At 40.9% G+C, this 20,905-nt stretch overlaps 1 protein-coding gene across 4 annotated transcripts in view; it reads right to left on the bottom strand.

Annotated features, from left to right (window-relative positions):
* MYO3A (myosin IIIA) overlaps positions 1–20,905 on the bottom strand; it is a 204,600-nt gene that overhangs the window by 80,077 nt on the left and 103,618 nt on the right. For 2 of the 4 annotated variants that reach the window (XM_043541353.1, XM_043541354.1), the window contains exons 10-15: positions 7,489–7,515; positions 7,037–7,136; positions 4,614–4,730; positions 3,630–3,734; positions 3,446–3,529; positions 1,926–2,128 (exon numbers count right to left, since the gene is read on the bottom strand). In XM_043541353.1, coding sequence (XP_043397288.1) covers positions 1,926–2,128; positions 3,446–3,529; positions 3,630–3,734; positions 4,614–4,730; positions 7,037–7,136; positions 7,489–7,515 — 636 coding nt within the window. The remainder of the gene's footprint in view (positions 1–1,925; positions 2,129–3,445; positions 3,530–3,629; positions 3,735–4,613; positions 4,731–7,036; positions 7,137–7,488; positions 7,516–20,905) is intronic. The other 2 variants (XM_037890867.2, XM_043541355.1) reach the window with 1 other exon arrangement.

The following is a 20,905-nucleotide window of genomic DNA, read 5'->3' as shown; positions in this document are numbered from 1 at the left end:
ACTGGACCAAAACTTTAAATTGTGTATTTGCTAAATCAACTCAGAGGAAACAGAAGTAGTCATTTGTGTTGCATAAGGTAACAGGCTCTTACAGAATCGAAACACTGAGTTTTAGTCGGTGAGGGAAACATTAAAATTAGAGTTGGGGCAAGATTTCCCTATACCACGTTCTAAACTTTTAATTATTGTTAATGACAAAAACAGATCTACTAAAATAATTTTTTGTGTACTTTAATGTACTATATGTGAAAACAAACAGCTGATATTGTACAGGAATTTACTTTCATATGAATTTATTCTATGAAGTGTTGTTTAATTTCTCTATCATTTGTTATTTTATTACACACACACACTCTTAACAAATATATATGTGTACTTGGTTCATACTCCTTTATAAGCAAAATTATATTAGAATCTCCAGGATTTAACCAAATATTTTGCATACAAGTTACATTACTAAGGGAAAATTAAAGGAAATGTAATCCAAACAATATACTTAACATAATATTAAGAGCTTAATTTAAACTAGGGTTGTCAAGCAATTAAAAAAGTTAATCGTGATTAATTGTGTGATTGATCTCACTGTTAAACAATAATAGAATAATATTTATTTAAATATTTTTGGATGTATTCTACATTTTCAAATATATTGATTTCAATTACAAACCAGAATACAAAGTGTACAGTGCTCACTTTATATTTATTTTTTATTACAAGTATTTGCACTGTAAAAGAATAAAAGAAATATTATTTTTCAATTCACCTAATACAAGTACTGAAGTGCAATCTTTTTATCATGAAAGTTGAACTTACAAATGTAGAATTATGTACAAAGACCCCTGCATTTAAAAATAAAAAATGTAAAATTTTAGAGACTGCAAGTCCACTCAGTCCGACTTCTTGTGCAGCCAATCACTCAGACAAACAAGTTTGTTGACATTTACAGGAGACAATGCTGCCCGCTTCTTGTTTACAATGTCACCTGAAAGTGAGAAGCATGTCCTTTGGAATGGTGGCCAAAGCATGAAGGGAAATATGAATGTTTAGCATATCTGACATGTAAATACCTTGCAATGCTGGCTACAAAAGTGCCATGTGAACACCTGTTCTCACTGTCAGATGACATTGTAAATAAGAAGCGGGCAGCAGTATCTCCTGTAAATGTAAACAAACTTCTTTGTCTTAGCAATTGGCTGAACAAGAAGTAGGACTGAGTGGATCTGTAGGCTCTGAAGTTTTACATTGGTTTGTTTTTGAGTGCAGTCATGTAACAACAACAAAAATCTACATTTGTAAGTTGCACTTTCATGACAAAGAGATTGCACTACAGTACTTGTATGAGGTGAATTGAAAACGACTATTTCTTTTATCATTTTTACAGTGCAAATATTTGTAATAAAAAATATACACCGATTTCAATTACAATACAGAATACAGTATATATGAAAATGTAGAAAAACATCCAAAATATTTAATGAATTTCAATCGGTATACTATTGTTTAACAGTAGGATTAATACTTTGATTAATTGTGATTAATTTTTCTAATCATGATTAATTTTTTTGAGTTAATCGTGTGAGTTAACTATGATTAATCGACAGCCCTAATTTAAACCCAGACAAATAAGGATACTTAGAGTTAAAACTATTAGAATATCCTTAGCCCTGCCCACATATGCTTATCCTTTTTGCTGTACAAGATATGCAAGATTTTTTTAAAAACAGACCTGCTTAAATAAACCAGAATGTAATAAATTAAAATAGCTTACAGTATATTTTAAGTTATACCTTTAGAATCTATCAACCTCTTGTTTATTTGAAAGAAAAAACCTTGCTAATCTTATACTTGAATATGGTACAAGATTTCCCAAATTGCACTCCTGCTTTGTCTACTTTAAAATGGGTCAATTGTTCCTTTTTACTTACACAGCCTGATGGACAACTCTGGATTTTTCGAGGAGGTATTCTGAAATTTGAGCTCCTACTACAGTTCCTCCACAAGTGAATTTCATTTCTAAGTATTTTCCAAATCTGCTGGAGTTATCATTGATAATAGTGCCTGCATTTCCAAATGCCTCTACAAGATTGTTCACTTGGAGTATCTTCTCCTGGAGAGTCCTATTATTAGCCTAGATATAAAAGCCAACATACAGAAAAGTTATTGCTTAAAGCAGTCTCAAGAATAATCCCAAAATAACTGTTTTCAAATGGGTCTTTTCATTTACATTTGGTATTGAGAGTTTCAGTTTGTTTATTCTGTGTACTTCTAGAATCTCTATTTAGGTATCACAATAAGCATCAGATCTCTGTAATGAGAAAGAATTCCCTTCCTTCTCTTTTTTTCTCTTGCACCTATGGGCAAGGCCCTTTTCCTTGCCCACACAGGCCCCAATTCAGCAAGGTTCTTAAACACATACCTAGCTTTAAACACGTCAGTACAGTACTTAGGTAATGGGACTGCGACGTGCTTAAAGCTAGGGACATGCCTAAGTACCTTACTGAATTGGGGCCTCAACTTTTATCCATCCAACTATCCATCCCAGGTTTTTATACCTCACCCATCACCACGGTAAAGGAGCACCTCAGACTGATTTACTGTATGCTTGAAACAAGGGCTTAAGATATAGAGTTAAATCCTGGATTCACTGATCTCAATGGGAGTCAATGGCATAATTCCCTAATTACTTCAGTGGGGCCAACAATTCACCCATGCACTCATGTTCAGCACAGTCTTTGTGTTTTCACTCTTCTCTTAACAGTGGGCCAATTATTTTCCCCATTAGATACCCATCTTCCTACTGTTATTCTAAGCAGGACACTCCTGTAGCCTTAAGAAGACATCGTAGTGCATTGACCTTTACTTGCTGAATGTGCCACTGCTCATTTCACCCGGCCTTTAATATGCAAAACTCTCAAGATGTGATCCAAATTTGGGCATACTTGTGATTTACTTTAAGGAGCCAAACCATCAAGTCAGCCTTTCTGGTCTGAATCATATGGAAAGACAGTGACACTGACAACAATCCATTGCTTAAGCGAGGTGAACATGTCAGAAGGTGAAACAGAATCCTACATGGTACATTTTGGGAAAATTTAGGACAGTCCCTAAGGCAGGAGAGTGCTCAAGAAGGGTAAAACTTTCACTGTGCTGTGTAATATTTTACAGCATTCCATTATTGTCTCCAAGTGGGCTAAGGCAGGGTTGAGCTGGGGGAGGCACATCATCCCCTCTCTGACACTGGAAAGGTTGTCTGGAGAAGGTAATATAGTCTTGGGCCACACCACCTTCTCCACATCTTATCCTCAACCCTCCGCTAGCAGATTCCAATGCAGAATTAGGGTATTTGGGGTCTGTAAACGATACTGCAGGTTTGAGATTATGTTCCAATTTATTCAGGTTTCAGGCTTTAGAGAGACTTGTGGGAGCACCCACTTTAAAAACATACCTTTCCCAAGACCGTGAGCTGCTGAACCAGGAGGTGGGCACTCTGCGTCTTGCCAGCTCCACTTTCTCCAGAAATGACAATACACTGAAGAAGATAAGACAAGTCCATTTGCCCTCACTGCATCCCTCTCAGCAGAGCAAAGGGTATGAGATATAAATCTGATTGTGTAAATAAATACCTTTACCTGATCCGAGTTGTATGTTACCATGGATTGGTATCCAATGTCAGCCACAGCAAAGATGTGGGGAGGATTGGCAGTCCGCTTTGCTCCAATATACAGTTTGGAATGCTGAGGGTCAGAACACTGCAAATGTTTTCTGAGTTCCTTTAATAGCTATTTTTGTATTATTTTATCATGTTTTCATTATATTTACTGATTGCTGTGCAGCATTCCTAGCATATTCGCAGGGGGGCTTCATAAATAAAGATTTACTAATTATTATTATTACTATACTAACTATACTGTGGACCAATGGATCCTTTGAATTATATTTTAAATACCATTAAAAAGGAACCGGTATACTTTGAAATCTCATCATGCCTTGATTATGTAAAATATAAAATCAAAATAATTAGATCAAGATTTCATGTTTTCAGGCACAAAGCACTGAATTACCATTTCATACCATTTTCTTTTCATACACCCATTTAGTATTTTGGTATGTTTTAAGGTGGCAAATGTTTTTTTTTTTACTTGCCATAACCGATAAACAAAGACAAACTTTTATTTGATCCAGACTGTCATATCAGTCACCAATTGCACAATTAACACCAATTACACTGGTGTAAAACTAAAGTAAATGGGAGAACCAGGCTCTTAGTGTGAAGCACAATGAGGAGTAACACTGGGTTGCATAAGCCTCTATCAGAAAGATAAGTGGAATTTGGGGAACTTATTGTACACAGGGCTTCACTGTGTGTGTGTGTGTGTGTGTGTGTAGAGAGAGAGAGAGCATGAGAGACAAACGGTCTCATTTATGTGCAGGAATTCAGCATATAGTAATTAAACCATTTATATCAAAATATATGCCCATGTGCATGCTAGATGATGATTTATTGATAATTCTGTTACTTAGATGTTGTATTAAATCATCATGAGTGGTATGAATTTTCAAATTTCACTGGAAATCACTACAAGCAAAACACAACTGAAACTCATTCTTCACACCTGTGCAGAATAAAGGTCTAAGTTCCTAAAGGGATTGACAGCGATGAGAATGTCTCCTACATATGTGTAGATCTGATCCCTGGCATAGCTCTTCTGCAACTGCTCCGTTACTGTATTCTGTTGTAAAAAAGGAATAGAAAAGCCAAGGCATGTTCAAGTTAATGCTTAGAAACACGTTGGTACCTTCAAACATAGTGGCATTCAGAGGCCATAATATTTTTGTATCGCCATCCCACATGAATCACAAACACGTATCTTCAGATCTTTGTACAAATATTAACAAATTAATAATGCAGTGACTCAATCAATTTTATTCATTTAGGACTCCCTAATCTCTCTTTTTAAACTCCCTACCCCAAGGATTAATATCATTGTTCCATGCAAAGGTCACTAGACTGAATTCAGACCTGCCCTTCCAAGTTCTCAGATTTTTTCCTAAATTCTGATCATATAGACATAGAAGTCCATCTGTTTGGATCTCTCTGAAACCTTTTACACTGCATGTTTAAATGTGCACTCCTTGGAGTAGGCTAAGATCTACAAATGTAAATAAACAGATACTAGTTTGAAGATATTCATATATTAACATGCTCTGGGATCAGCTCTTGATCTGGTCTGATGTCGGTTTTTTTACTGCCTGAGCAGTGAAAAGCAAACAGAAAGTTACCCTAAATTGGAAGCTGATTTCCCCCAGCACAGGAAAATCCTAGGGTGGCACCATGCTGGTAAGCCAACTCTTTGCCACTTGTCTCACCCCTCTTTTCTGCAGAGAAAGCTGAAAAGAGGCAGAAAAGGGTGCTCTGTCAAATCCCTATCTTAGGCACCAGTTGGCTGTAGCTTGGGGTAACACTAGTTTCAAGGACTGCTCCAAGTTACACAGGGTGCTGTTTCAATCCCCTGCTGGACCAGCATCATGAGTGAAAAGGTTTTTTAGAGTCACCAACCCCCCAAACTGTGGTGAGTGTAAATTTGCTACAGTTGAGAACTGAACGGTCTGTATTTGAAAGAAAGAAAAACAGGGAGAAACTCAAGAAGCTGCAACAGGGATGGTAACATTTACTCCCATAGGGAAAACACAATGAAAGCATTTCACAGGCTTGGAAATCTATCCTGTTTCTTATTTTGAACCATACCTTTCAATATACTGAATATCATCTCCCTTTATGAGCATGACATGGCTTTCACTGAATGGACTCCTTGGCAAAAAGTAGAAATCCTACTGTCAGCATATGGCTATTCTGAACGTAAATAAATGTTTGGATGTGAGCTCTACCCATCAGACGAATAGCCTTGATTATCTGAGCTACTATCCTATTAATTAGCTAATGTTTGTACAGTGCTTTGAAGAAGTACAGCACTCTATAAGTGCCGTTATCACTATGAAGTGCTCACAGCATGTCTACAGAAGAGCCAAGTTCAGGGCTCACTAATGGTTGACGTGTCAGTGAAGTTTAATTTGCAGGTGGAGATTATTAATTTTATTCTCTTGTGTAGCAGTCCCTGAACCATTCAGCAGAGCAATGTTGGCATTTCATCCACATCCACGCACTGCCTCTGAACTCCACGTAAATCATTGTGGCCTGATTATTCTCTTTCCCATACACACTAGCATAAATCTGAGGTAACTCCACTGATGAAAATGGAGTTGCACTATTGTCAAGTTAGAGAAAGAGGAGATTTAAGCCCTATGATTGCATTCCCTAGCCAAAAGGAAGTTAATGAAATGCAGAGAAATAACTGTTTGCACAAAGAATATTGCTAAGTAGCTCCCCGGGGGGAAAGCTTTAAAAGCAGAATTTCTGGTCACAGCATTCTTTTCCCTTCATGTTGCTTATCAGAAAAGGGATCCACTTTTCAAACTTGGCCAAACAGCATTATTTTAAGTATCTAAAATGCTGCAAAAGTTGGTCTTATTTGGCCAGATCCTGAGCTTGTGTAAACTGGCATAGCACCATTGACTTCAGTGATGCTACAGCAGTTTATGCCAGCTAAGAATCTGGCCCATGACGAAGTGTTAATATTAAGCTGGGACAATTCCAGCTGAAGGTGGAAATGGATATGCTGTATCTAGAGTTGTCCCATCTTAAAGTTAAATCATCATCATGGAGCAGATTCTTGGCCGGAATAAACTAGCATGGCTCCATTGAAGTTAGTGGTACTATGCCAATTTACACCAGCTCATGATCTCGCTCATGAGGATGTTTTGGCATTAAGATGGCACAACTCTAGACACAACACATCTCATCTCACGTTCAACAATCTAGCAGAAGTCTGTAAAGTACCATGGACTACTATGTAATTAAAGTGTGAGAATGTAGGCTCACCTAAAAATAAGGTAGGTTAATCTACAAATACAGCAGTACTTTTTGACTCTTATCTGTACACTAGTTTCCAAGAAAACTTAAATAAATTAAATATCTTACCTCATCCAGTACCTCCAAGGTTGCTAAATCATCTACATCCTCCTGGTCTGAGGCTAGAGACCTACTGTAGTCCCCTTTCTTAGTATGAATTCGCTCAAATCTACAAAAGAAGAGACGTACGCTTTTCTGATGTAAGAAAACATTCTTTGCATCTTCAAGCTGTAGACACATTGAGAGCAACCCCCTAAAGATGTTCAAACATTCTGATGGATTGAATTCAAACCGATGAATGACCAAAATAGCAGGACAGAATAGAACTTTTTACCTCAGTACCCCCGAGGTTCGCTACTTAAAAATAAGGGGTTTGATTCTGCAATTGATAGCATGTGGAAAGACTGCTGGACCTGTGTGGAGCTTCATAGAGCTCAACATAAGCATAATAGTCCATTTGTGAGCCATCAGTGGTAGGACTGGAGCCATGCTGTATAGAAAAGGTAATAAACTTATAATACCTATAGTAGCTGTGTCCTGGCAGCAGCCTGGAAAAAATAAAAATTACTCAAATCAGTATTATGGATGGTACAAATCTGGGATCATATGATTGAATAGTATGAGAAGAATGACCACAGACAGCCTCCAGAAGGAAATATTTTTTTAAAAAATTGGTGACTTATAATTATTTAATGTTCATTTTATGGTAGTGCCCAGAGGGGCTGATTGGGAGAGAGCTCACATTGAGTGAGGCACTGTATAAACACGGAAGTACTAGACACAGTCCCTTTCCCAAAATGTGTACAGTCTAAACATATGGGACTATGATGGGAAAAGACTGTACAAAGGACAGAAGATTTCAAAACTGCCCTTTCTTATAAGCATGACTAATCTGTTAATTTAGCAATCTTAAGAGGCTATATTTTATTTTTAAATTGAACAAACAAATGGAAATCTACACACCATTGCAAAAATAATGAAGAAAAGCCACAAATGAATGGATCTCACACATGGCAGAAATGGCACATTGAGGGAATGGCAACCACTGGAATGGGACCCATCAACAAATTAATGAGGGAGTCAACAGAGGATGCAAGGATCATGATTCAGATTGGGTATACGTGCCACAAGAGAGCACAGAAGATCAATGAATGGGAATTCAGGAGCGTAACAGCAGAGGATTACAGACAGAAGTGAATTTAAATGTCTAAGAGGGCAGCAGCAGCAAAAATCCATGAATTGGATCAGATCTCCTCATCTCACTTTTTTATACACCATGGAGAAAGGTAGAACAAAAATTGATTCTGGGGTGCGTCAGCTGCGAAGCAGAGAGAAAATGGAGACTGTCCTGTGTGAGCTCGAGTTGGTAATCGTCTTGATTCCAGAGAAGCCAGAGGAGGCCCTTTCATTCACTCGGATGCTGAGGTAAACACCAGGAGACAGGAACCTACTGGGCAGCTCATCCAAAGATGGAAGAGTGAGGTGTGGCCAGCCAGTGCAGTGACATATAGGGGGTTGCCTAGCCCCATGACAGAGGTGTGGGAAGGCACCCACTTAGCAATGATAATGTTAAAGGGGAGTCCCAATACCTGGGGGAAGCTTGGAGGAGATCCTGGGCGGGAGGTAAGCAAATTATACTACGTCGGGTCTGTGCAACTTCATAGATCTGGGCTCAAGTTCTGACAAATCTTTTCACACAGCTTAATTAGAAGCATTTGGGCAATCTGAACTCCTAACATGCACAGGCTTCAACTCTTAACATGCCTAAGGCAGACGGAACTGCTATATCCAGGAACTGGTCTAGCGTAGTGTCTAGCAGAGTGCATTGGTGCTTGTACACAGCAGCTTGTAAATCCCGGGAGATGGCACTTTATACAGTCTCTCCAGGCTATTCAGCATTCAAGTCACAAACTCACTCTGCACGCGTGTATACATTTCATTTAGCATTGCACTGAACTTCAATTGAGCATAATGACTATTTTCTGAGGGCAAGCGCGCGAGCAGCCCTGGTGCTGATGCAAGGGCAGATGGGGAGGCAAGGAGCTTTTCCACCTTGTGCAGGAGCTAGCCACAACTACAGCATTTGCACGCTCTCCAGCACAGGGCAGGAGGTGCACACACTCCACAGCTGAGAAATTCTGCCTGTTTCTTCACCAGCTAGTTTAGTGGCTTGTGAAATTAAGTCTATTAATTCTGAGATAATGGACACAAACTGAGCCATCAGTGAAAATCACCATATACTTAACTGAAACGTACAGAGTACTCCATGCTTCGAGCCAGACTGCAGCAATAAAAGCAGAGCCCCTGCGTTGAAGTCAGTCCTCTAGGGGGTAACTCCAGGAAGCACAATGAGCATCCTGGGGAGCACAAGATTTATGCTACTCCTTTGGAGGCTGGGGTATAATAAAAGTCCAATCTGTTTTTCCTACTGATATTCAGAACCCTGTGGGCTGCCATCAAACCGTCAATCAGCTGCAGCAGCACGGTAAAGCCATGAGTTTCCCGAGTCTTTTGTAACTGTCCTGAAGGTTTCATCACAGCAGGGTACAAAATGGCCCATGATTTCTTAGCTGCATTTAAAACACTCAGAAGCTGAAAACATGTAGGAATAACGGCATGCAGTACCCAGATGATCGATCTGAAGATATAACTACACTTCTCATATAACAGATATTTTCTGCTATACATTCTCCTTCTTCTTGGACGCTCTTGTGTAGTAATAATTGCCCTAGTCATACATGCTCTCCTATTATAATATTATGAAGACAGTTTTGGTTTTGTGTGCCATGTTATATTGAATATGATGTGAAAATATTAAACTTAATTATAATGCTCATCATTCCAATGTCTGCTGATGCTTGACTTTGTTTTCTTGACTATCTACAGGATGTTATTGCATCCAAGGGCAAAATCTGTAATTAATAACAGTAATAACCAAAATAATAATAAAAAAATAAAAAAGGTTTCATGTAAATACCCTGTGATACATTAAACACGTGTTTATATACCTCCAACATTCTTTGCAGATTCAAATACAGAAAGTGCTTTAATAGGGCAAATTATGTTTTGCTGAAAATAAATCAGTACATTTGAAGCAGCATACTTGATGCAGCTACACGAAGGTCATTTTGTTCTTTAGAATACATATCTGACATCACTGTGGCTTTGATGAAGACTGAAAATGCACCCATGAAGAAAATATGTGGCAACTGACAGCGTTTTATTAAACTACATAAAGTTCTATTTTTTAACATTGCCCAAGGAGCACCCAAAGCAAAACCTTATGTCAATTCACATTTTCCATTTCTGGTGTAACTATTACTCACTACATACTGCTGGGTTTTAAAAAAAAATCGTACTGAATACCGGAGAGCGTGATGTGCCCCTGGATTTCAACGAATGGCTACGCAGGAGGTGTCGGAGAGAAGGCTTTGGATTCTTTGACCACGGGATGGTGTTCCAAGAAGGAGGAGTGCTAGGCAGAGATGGGCTCCACCTAACGAAGAGAGGGAAGAGCATCTTCACAAGCAGGCTGGCTAACCTAGTGAGGAGGGCTTTAAACTAGGTTCACTGGGGGGAAGGAGACCAAAGCCCTGTGGTAAGTGGGAAAGTGGGATACTGGGAGGAAGCACGAGTGGAAGTCCTGGCACAGTCAAGGAATTATGATGTGATTGGAATAACAGAGACTTGGTGGGATAACTCACATGACTGGAGTACTGTCATGGATGGGTATAAACTGTTCAGGAAGGACAGGCAGGGCAGAAAAGGTCAGGGAGTTGCGTTGTATGTAAGAGAGCAGTATGACTGCTCAGAACTCCGGTATGAAATCGCAGAAAAACCTGAGAGCCTCTGGATTAAGTTTAGAAGTGTGAGCAACAAGGGTGATGTCGTGGTGGGAGTCTGCTATAGACCAGCGGACGAGGAGGATAAGGTGGACGAGGCTTTCTTCTGGCAACCAATGAAAGTTACTAGATTGCAGGCCCTGGTTCTCATGGGAGACTTCAATCACCCTGATATCTGCTGGGAGAGCAATACAGCGGTGCATAGATAATCCAGGAAGTTTCTGGAAAGTGTAGGGGACAATTTCCTGGTGCAAGTGCTGGAGGAACCAACTAGGGGCAGAGCTCTTCTTGACCTGCTGCTCACAAACCTGGAAGAATTAGTAGGCGAAGCTAAAGTGGATGGGAACCTGGGAGGCTGTGACCATGGGATGGTCAAGTTCAGGATCCTGACAGAAGGAAGAAAGGAGAGCAGCAGAATACGGACCCTGGACTTCAGAAAAGCAGACTTTGACTCCCTCAGGGAACTGATGGGCAGGATCCCCTGGGAGGCTAATTTGAGGGGGAAAGGAGGCCAGGAGAGCTGGCTGTATTTTAAAGAATCCTTATTGAGGTTACAGGGACAAACCATCCCGATGTGTAGAAAGAATAGTAAATATGGCAGGCGACCAGCTTGGCTTAACAGTGAAATCCTTGCTAATCTTGAACACAAAAAAGAAGCTCACAAGAAGTGGAAGCTTGGACAAATGACCAGGGAGGAGTATAAAAATATTGCTAAGGCATGCAGGAGTGAAATCAGGAAGGCCAAATCACACTTGGAGTTGCAGCTAGCAAGAGGTGTTAAGAGTAACAAGAAGGGTTTCTTCAGGTATGTTAGCAACAAGGAGAAAGTCAAGGAATATGTGGGCCCCTTACTGAATGTGGGAGGCAACCTAGTGACAGAGGATGTGGAAAAAGCTAATGTACTCAATGCTTTTTTTGCCTCTGTCTTCACGAACAAGGTCAGCTCCCAGACTACCGCACTGGGCAGCACAGCATGGGGAGGAGGCGACCAGCCCTCTGTGGAGAAAGAAGTGGTTCGGGACTATTTAGAAAAGCTGGACAAACACAAGTCCATGGGGCCGGATGCGTTGCGTCCGAGAGTGCTAAAGGAGTTGGTGGATGTGATTGCAGAGCCATTGGCCATTATCTTTGAAAACTCCTGGCGATCGGGGGCGGTCCCGGACGACTGGAAAAAGACTAATGTAGTGCCCATCTTTAAAAAAGGGAAGAAAGAGGATCCAGAGAACTACAGACCAGTCAGCCTCACCTCAGTCCCTGGAAAAATCATGGAGTAGGTCCTCAAGGAATTAATTCTGAAACACTTAGAGGAGAGGAAAGTGATCAGAAACACTCAGCATGGATTCACCAAGGGCAGTCATGCCTGACTAATCTAACTGCCTTCTATGACGAGATAACTGGCTCTGTGGATGAGGGGAAAGCAGTGGACGTGTTGTTCCTTGACTTTAGCAAAGCTTTTGACACAGTCTCCCACAGTATTCTTGCCAGCAAATTAAAGAAGTATGGGCTGGATGAATGGACTGTAAGGTAGATAGAAAGCTGGCTAGATTTTCGGGCTCAACGTGTAGTGATCAATGGCTCCATGTCTAGTTGGCAGCCGGTATCAAGCGGAGTGCCCCAAGGGTCGGTCCTGGGGCCGGTTTTGTTCAATATCTTCATTAATGATGTGGAGGATGGTGTGGATTGCACCCTCAGCAAGTCTGCAGATGACACTAAACTGGGAGGAGAGGTAGATACGCTGGAGGATAGGAATAGGATACAGAGGGACCTAGACAAATTGGAGGATTGGGCCAAAAGAAATCTGATGAGGTTCAACAAGGACAAGTGCAGAGTTCTGCACTTAGGACGGAAGAATCCCATGCACTGCTACAGAGTAGGGACCGAATGGCTAGGCAGCAGTTCTGCAGAAAAGGACCTAGGGGATACAGTGGATGAGAAGCTGGATATGAATCAACAGTGTGTCCTTGCTGCCAAGAAGGCCAATCGCATTTTGGGCTGTATAAGTAGGGGCACTGCCAGTAGATCGAGGAATGTGATTGTTCCCCTCTATTCGACATTGGTGAGGCCTCATCTGGAGTACTGTGTCCAGTTTTGGGCCCCACACTACAAGAAGATGTGAAAAAATTGGAAAGCGTCCAGTGGAGGGCAACAAAAATGATTAGGGGACTGGAACACATGACTTACGAGGAGAGGCTGAGGGAACTGGGATTGTTTAGTCTGCGGAAGAGAAGAATGGGGAGGGGGGGGGATTTGATAGCTGCTTTCAACTACCTGAAAGGGGGTTCCAAAGAGGATGGATCTAGACTGTTCTCAGTGGTAGCAGATGACAGAACAAGGAGTAATGGTCTCAAGTTGCAGTGGGGGAGGTTTAGATTGGATATTAGGAAAAACCTTTTCACTAGGAGGGTGGTGAAGCACTGGAATGCGTTACCTAGGGAGGTGGTGGAATCTCCTTCCTTTGAAGTTTTTAAGGTCAGGCTTGACAAAGCCCTGGCTGGGATGATTTAGTTGGGGACTGGTTCTGCTTTGAGCAGGGGGTTGGACTAGATGACCTCCTGAGGTCCCTTCCAACCCTGATATTCTGTGATTTGTTTCCAGCACCGTATTTCATTCACCCTAGGAGGTTAGCAGATGAATTGCTGTAGGAGAGAGAAAAATCCCCCCACTCACTGAGAATTTTATGTCCCTCCCCCTCAACATTTTTATCGGACTTTCCTTTTGGAAAATTGGTCTTTATCCTTGCCACTGTAATGATGGTTAATTTATATAAAAAAGGAAGAAGGAAATCCACAGATTCCAATGTGATCCTGTTTGGCTGACATCCTGAGAATTGTATTGCTTGTTAAGCCACATTATACTTTTCATTTCCCATGTATACCGAAGAGACAGATTTGCAGAACACAAAATATTTTCCTGCTTTGCTGTCAAAAGGCACAGACATCCCTCAAGGGCAGTTATACAGTTTCACGTCCTCAAACTCCAACCGCTCCCAGCCAGATCAGCGCTGAATTTTTATCATCATGCACATGGACACAGGAGCCTAGTTATTTTGGTTCACAATGTTCAGTTCAGAATTCTTTGTTGTAGGCATTAAATCCCACAGCCATGTTCAACAAGCAATTGAAGAAACTAAAGGCCAGAAACATCAACCCAGTATGGAGAAGAAAAGGAGTCAAGGCAGCATTGTTTCTCTTCATTCTCCCACCCTGTCTACAAGATTGTATGAAAATAAAATGAGGCCACTGTAGGCTTTAAAAAAAAATTGTCAGAACGTATTTAAGTGATTTCTGATGGTACCAAAATAGTGTTAAAAATAATGTGATTCATTATGCCCTATTGAACCTCTCCACCATTTGTGAGGTAGTGAAACAAACAAAATAAAATACCTTAGTTAGTGTGGAAAACTCAAAAGCCAAGAAAAGAATTTTAAAAGACTAAAAAAGGCCTGGCATTAATATAAGGTATAAAGACATTAAAATAGCAAAAATACATTTTCCCGAAAGTATTAACACTTGTAGGCCTCTGAGCAACTAACAAATTATAACTAAAAGCAAAATGTACTAACAGGCAGCATAAACACTGAAACCACTGGGGCTTCTCTTTTTCTGACTGTTAACACAGGGGGCCACATAATGCAAACGGAAAAAGACAAACATATAGGCAATATTAATGCACATTCCTCTTAATTTTCAGTCCTGCTCTGCAACATAGCACTACAAATGGCACAGTGAGTTCTTCTCTTTATTGTTCGCAGGACTTGGTCATGCTTTGTATGCAGAGCCCCACATTAGGAGTGGTGCTGGAAAGCTCCAGGAGCTTGTGGTGCAAGGAGTGAGTGAGACCCAAGTGGAAGGAGTGGTGGGCATGGGGGTGATGTAGTGGTGAGGAGTGGTTGGAGTAGATTCCTCCCAGAGCTCCTTGACATGCAGGAGAAACATGCTGCTTCTACTCTCCTTCAAGGGATGCACTGTTCTCTCTCGCAGTGCCCTGGGCCTGTTCCACAGGAGTAGAAGGAAACAGGGACCACAGTCCTGCCTCCTATGGAGAAATGTGTGTCCTAGGAGTGCATGGAGGGACCCTAATGAAGGCCATGCAGCAGGGGTGGGGAGGTTGAGAGGCTCCTTGAGCTTTCCTGAAACCCACACAAAGGTCAGTCACAACCTGCAAGAATCCTGAGGTAGCCGGTTTGGTAGCACAGTGAGACTGTAAAGCCATCCTGAGTAGCACAAAGGGTTGAGAATCCGGCCATGTGAGCTTTGGCCATACAGACTCCTGCAACAGCAGCGTAACTGTCTTCATATTGAAAGACAATATCATACAGGAAGAGAGTGCTGAAAACCCTCCTATCCATTACAAAACTCCATACCCACTATCCAAGTGACCTGTAATAAACTTTGGTATTTTCCTACACTTCAAAGAGGACAGAGGAGATACCATATTGCTGCAGTTACTGGGAGCCATAATACTGTGTTGTTAATAACGCTTGCCAGAGCAGTCCCTTTTATTTATTTCATAAAACACGCCCAGCAGAAAGTTTCTTGGGACATGAACAAATATATAGCAAGGAAATAAACGCGCTACCCAATGTCAACTAAATCCAACCTCTTCAGCACCTGTTCACTCCACCTTTGGGAAGGATTGAGTATACCGGTATACTTTCTATCAAAGGCTCCCATTACCACAGTATCTCAGCACAATCTTTAATGTATTTATCCTCACAACACTCCAGTGAGGTAGAGACAGGGCCACCCCTAGAGGGGTGCAGGGCCCGGGACATTACAAACTTGGTGCTTATCTGCTGGGGGGTGCTCCCTCTGGTTCTGCCCAGGCCCTGCCCCCACTCCACCCCTTCCCCCAAGGCCCCCCCACCCTACTTCTTCCCACCTCCGCCCTGCCTCTTGCCGTCTCCACCCCACCCCACCTCCGAGCGCACTGCACCCTCGCTCCTCTCCCCTCCCCCCCCAGCACCTCCTGATGCCGCGAAACTGATCGGATCTGAGGCAGGCAGGAGATGGTGGAGGGGAAGGTGCTGGCGGGGGGAGGCTCCTCCTCGCCCCCTCTGCCAGCCTGCCACTCACTTTCCCATTCGCCGCCTCACCCCACTCGCCTGCCTCACTTCCACGCCCACAGGGCCCCCCAAAGCACAGGGCCCGGGGCGGTTGCCCTGATTTGCTGTACCCTAGGACAGCCCTGGGTAGAGAAGTACCATTTTCCCCTTTGGGAACTAAGGCTTAGAGAGGCTGAGTGACTTCTGAAGGACACACAGATAATCTATAGCATAGCAAGGAATTGAACCTGGGTCTCTCAAGTGCCAGGCTAGTTCCTGACCCATGTGATCACCCTCCCTCCTACACCCAGCAGCTCAGCAAACATGGGATTTGTTCAACCAAGAAGGGGAGTGAATGCCAGAGTTGAGGACTCTCCACTGAAGGCAACCAGACTCTAGGTTGCCAAAAGTCAAATCTAGGGGTTGTTAGCAGTTGTACCACAGCTGATACCAACTGCCATGACAGCTATAATGTACTCTCGGTACCTACCATTGCTGAATAAATGGGCAGCCACATTCTGTACTAGCTGAAGCTTCTAAATGGTCTTGAAGGGCAGCCTTTTAACAGCTTATCATTAGATTTCAGTGCAATCCTTTTGTGTTCAGTGTGAATTTTGATTTTGACATAAAAAATATAAGCAACAATGATGGGCCCACACCTGCTTTCCTTGAACATCCAAAATGCTCAGGGAAGTCATTGTGAACTTCAATAAAGGATCTAGTCAAAGAATAAATGATGACATTGGCTTCACTGAAAGTTCTGGTGTGAAGGGAACCACTGATTGGACACCATGTATATAACTAACTCTGAAGTATCTGACACTATTTCCAAGAATTGCTTGTTGTACTAATTGTTGCACATTTCTGCAGAGATGATAACAGTAAATGTGAAAGCAGTCAAGATTAAGACAGCTGAACAACCAAAGATAAAAGCATTACAAGCATGACTGTCAGACATAAAAGCTGCAGTTTGAAAGCCATCTCAAAGGCAGCACCTTCTGCTTCAAAGTATAGCTACAGCCCTTGAAACACACATTTTCTGTGAAAAACACATTTTTCTCATTTAGCCTCTCAGAAGCGTTCTTTCAAAATAGCCACTGTGTGCACCTTACAGTGTTGATTTCTAGTGTATTAAGTTGGGTAGTGATTTCATTTTTTACTCCTATAATGTGACTGCAGGAATGTAGCTATGTAATTTAAAATGTGAGTTTATTCATTAAAATCATTGTAAAGTTCCTTATGACTATATCTTGATCTGCAGCAAATCAAAATAATCCACATCACAACACACAGTCTCGCTTCCTTGTATTGTATTGGAGCACGCAGCATCAGCAAAGAATTTTAATAACGTTTACTGTACCAGCAGGTTCTGACAAAGACAATGCCTTTGAACCTGCTGAAGACCAAGGCATTGATCTTGCAAGCTAGTCCACCCATATGGAACCCCAGTGACTTTCACACTGGACTCTGTGTCGGTGCAGGGTCCACCTGCATGGAGCTCCTTTGCAGGATCAGCACCCAAATGTGTATTATTGTCCATTTAAAATAAGGGGAAAAAGTTTAAGATAAGAAAACCACCCTTTGCTTTTAGTATTAAAGTTTACATAGTTCATTTACTAATTTGACATTTTTCATCTCTTTTAAGATTTATATGGGCTGCAAGTGAAAAGGATGGCATTGTACTAAAGGGGTGACTGACAAACATCAAAAGCCTTCTTTAAGATGTTCCCATTTTTGTGACTGCAATGAGGAAATTTACGTGAAAATGTGTGTATGTCTATGCAGGTATTCATGTGCACCCCCTTGATACCTTCATAAATTGTAGAGCCAAATGACAAATAACAGTCATGTGATGAAGACTGTTAGCATGCAACTTTGACTGGCTAACCTGCCCTCTGCCTTCTAATCAATCAGTCTCCCTATAACTCACACTAACACTCCAAACCTTTGACTGTCAAGCAGCTTCAAACAAGCTGCCATTTTAAAATATCAATCTGCTAGAGAAATGTTTCCTCATTCACTCACCAAACGTAGAATTTTACACTCAAATGGCCCCAGCCCGAGATCCAAGATGGGACAAATTCAGTCATAGATCCGTGAGAGATTTTCTAAATATAAAAATGTCATGGCTTTAAGGCAAGGTATCTTGTAGCATCTCAGGGCTAGAAACGTGCGCTTTCCATGATGGGGAGGTATGATGTAAAGGTGTAATTGGCACTTCGTTGGGATAATCTGCAAAACATCCTCATGGCTTCACAACTTGCAAGTAATGGGGACAACCCAATTTTATCCTGATAAAACCTGTATTCCGCAATATGCTACAGACCTGATCCAAAGCTTAGCACAATCAATAGAAAGACTCCTAGAGACTGCAGTGGGCTTTGAACTGAGTCCTCTAACACTAACATATCATATGATACTTGCAGCCCTCAAAATACATATACTAGATGGTACACAATATAGTTAATATTGCTAAAAATACAAGCTTGCCAAATCCTCATTTAGAATACACCTACATATACCCAACTCCAAACAATCAGATTAGTCATTCCAATCTCAGCCACATAAATACTCCCCTGCTCCATTAACACAACACACAATGAGCCTGGTCTCTGCCACACTTTTATTGCTTTGTGCTGCTCCATCTTAAAGAGCAACAGGAGGTAGAATACTCCAGTGGCATAGAGCCACTGTAACAACTCTTATACCAACCCCGTCAGCCACTGGCATAAGGGGAATGTTCAGAGAAAAGAGGCATTGCGGTGTCACCATTCCTCAGTGATTCCTGAATGCTAGGACATCCCCTGGTGGTCAGAGGCTGCTCCACATTATGCCAGGAGACCATGTCACCTTTCTTGAACAGACCCAGGTGCAAAAAGACTGGATCTCAGGATCTGGTTTTATGAGAAAACTTATAGGAATGTGATGTTACTTAGCATAACCTGGCACTACATTCCTTTTGAAATCTTTACTACATGTTTAGCAGACAATATATAAAATCAACCGCATGCATCCAACAACAAATTCCCATTACAGAACAATTTCCATTACAGGCCTAGTCAAGTTTGGGTGCGGGGTGTAAATCTGGTGGGATGATCCTGAGTGATGAAGGGCTATAACACCTGGCAGGGAGAAGTGGCTGAATACTTTAACTGTTAATGTCCAGACTTAATGTTTTGATTGAAAATGCACAATTTTTGTAAAGAAAGGGTAATATTTGGTGGGGGTGGAGGTAAATTAGTTAGATTCCATTGAAAGATAATTTCAACCTCAAACTCTATGGTAGCCACATTTTTTTTTTTTTTTAGTTTGTATGATATGTGTACACACACTGTTCATTGAATGAAAATCTATTACCTTGATCTTGCAAACTGATACATGTGGTGGACCTCGCACTCATGTGGAATTCCACTGATACCATTTAGGATCCTCAGGTCAAAAGTCAGTAGACATGGATCTGATTACAGGGTGGGGACCTATGAGCTAAGGCACTGAAGATGTTAACTAAGAGGCACAAATTGTGGAATTAAAACGAGGCCTGCACAATCTTGTTACAGGGCAATGAGAAGATAATAAACACTGCCCTACATTAACTTTATTTAACATCTTGGAATTCTAATGTCTTCTAGTGACATACCTGTAATTATTATCATCTTTTGTTACAGTTCAAATTATTGGAAAGCAATCACTGCTTTTATTGCTTGTACAGCGCTAATAGCAGATGTTAAAATGGGGAATTTTCAATAAATTTAATAGAAAGGTAATCTTATGATATGTGTACTCCTACAGGAAGGCAATCCTCCAGCAAATATTAAATATGAAAGGACAAAATGGTAAACCAGAGCTGAAGTAATAATAAGTGCAGTAAGTGCTGAATTCGACTCATGCTTGTAGACATAAGTCTTCTTCATGCACTGGACTTGCACCAGTTTAATTTAAATCAGTTTAAAAATGATTCAGTTAAAGTTGTGTAAACCCCAGGGGGATACTAATTTCAGTTTCAACCTGATTTATATTGTTTAAATCACTAACCTGAAATAATGGTGCCTCCACACAAAGTCAAACTAAATCAATTTAAAATCACCCCTTTAGTTAAACAAGCTCAAATGTGCGTTTAGACCAAACCATAAAAAGAGCTGAGACAAATACTGTGTACTGTTTTGTGAAAAATATAAGATGAAACTGAATTTAATCAATTACAAAAGCATAGGCAGCCTCCTTACCCATCAAAACAATTCCTCATGGGTTGGCTCATACAAAGAGCCAATCAAGCAACAAGAGACATACTAACCCTGCCAGAGAATGCTCCAATGGAATATCCTGTCATTGTGTCATTTGATTACCATTAGGGCTGTTAAACAATAGAATACCATTTGAAATTAAATGTTTTGGATGTTTTTCTACATTTTCATATATATTGTATTCTGTGTTGTAACTGAAATCAAAGTGTATATTATTTTGTAAATATTTGCACTGGAAAAATGATAAAAGAAATAGTATTTTTTAATTCGCCTCATACAAGTACTGAAGCGCAATCTCTTTATTGTGAAAGTGCAACTTATAAATGTAGATTTTTTTTTGTTACATAACTGCACTAAAAAAACAAAGCAATGTAAAACTTCAGAGCCTACAAATCCACTCGGTCCTACTTCTTGTTCAGCCAATCGCTAAGACAAACAAGTTGTTTACATTTACAGGAAATAATGCTGCCCTCTTCTTATTTACAATGTCACCCAAAAGTGAGAACAGGCATTTGCATGGCACTTTTGTAGCTGTCTTCGCAAGGTGTTTACGTGCCAGATATGCTAAACATTCGTACGTCCCTTCATGCTTCAGCCACCATTCCAGAGGACATGCTTCTATGCTGATGATGCTCATTAAAAAATAATGTGTTAAATTTGTGACTGAACTCCTTGAGGGAGAATTGTATGTCCCCTGCTCTATTTTGCCTGCATTCTGCCATATATTTCATGTTATAGCAGTCTCGGATGATGACCCAGCACATGTTGTGCATTTTAAGAACACCTTCACTGCAGATTTGACAAAACCAAA

Source organism: Chelonia mydas, chromosome 2, assembly GCF_015237465.2.
Source record: "Chelonia mydas isolate rCheMyd1 chromosome 2, rCheMyd1.pri.v2, whole genome shotgun sequence".
In the NCBI taxonomy this organism is placed as follows: Eukaryota; Metazoa; Chordata; order Testudines; family Cheloniidae; genus Chelonia; species Chelonia mydas.
The sequence above is the reverse complement of the archived record's forward strand: the minus strand, read 5'-3'. Positions and strand labels throughout refer to the sequence as shown.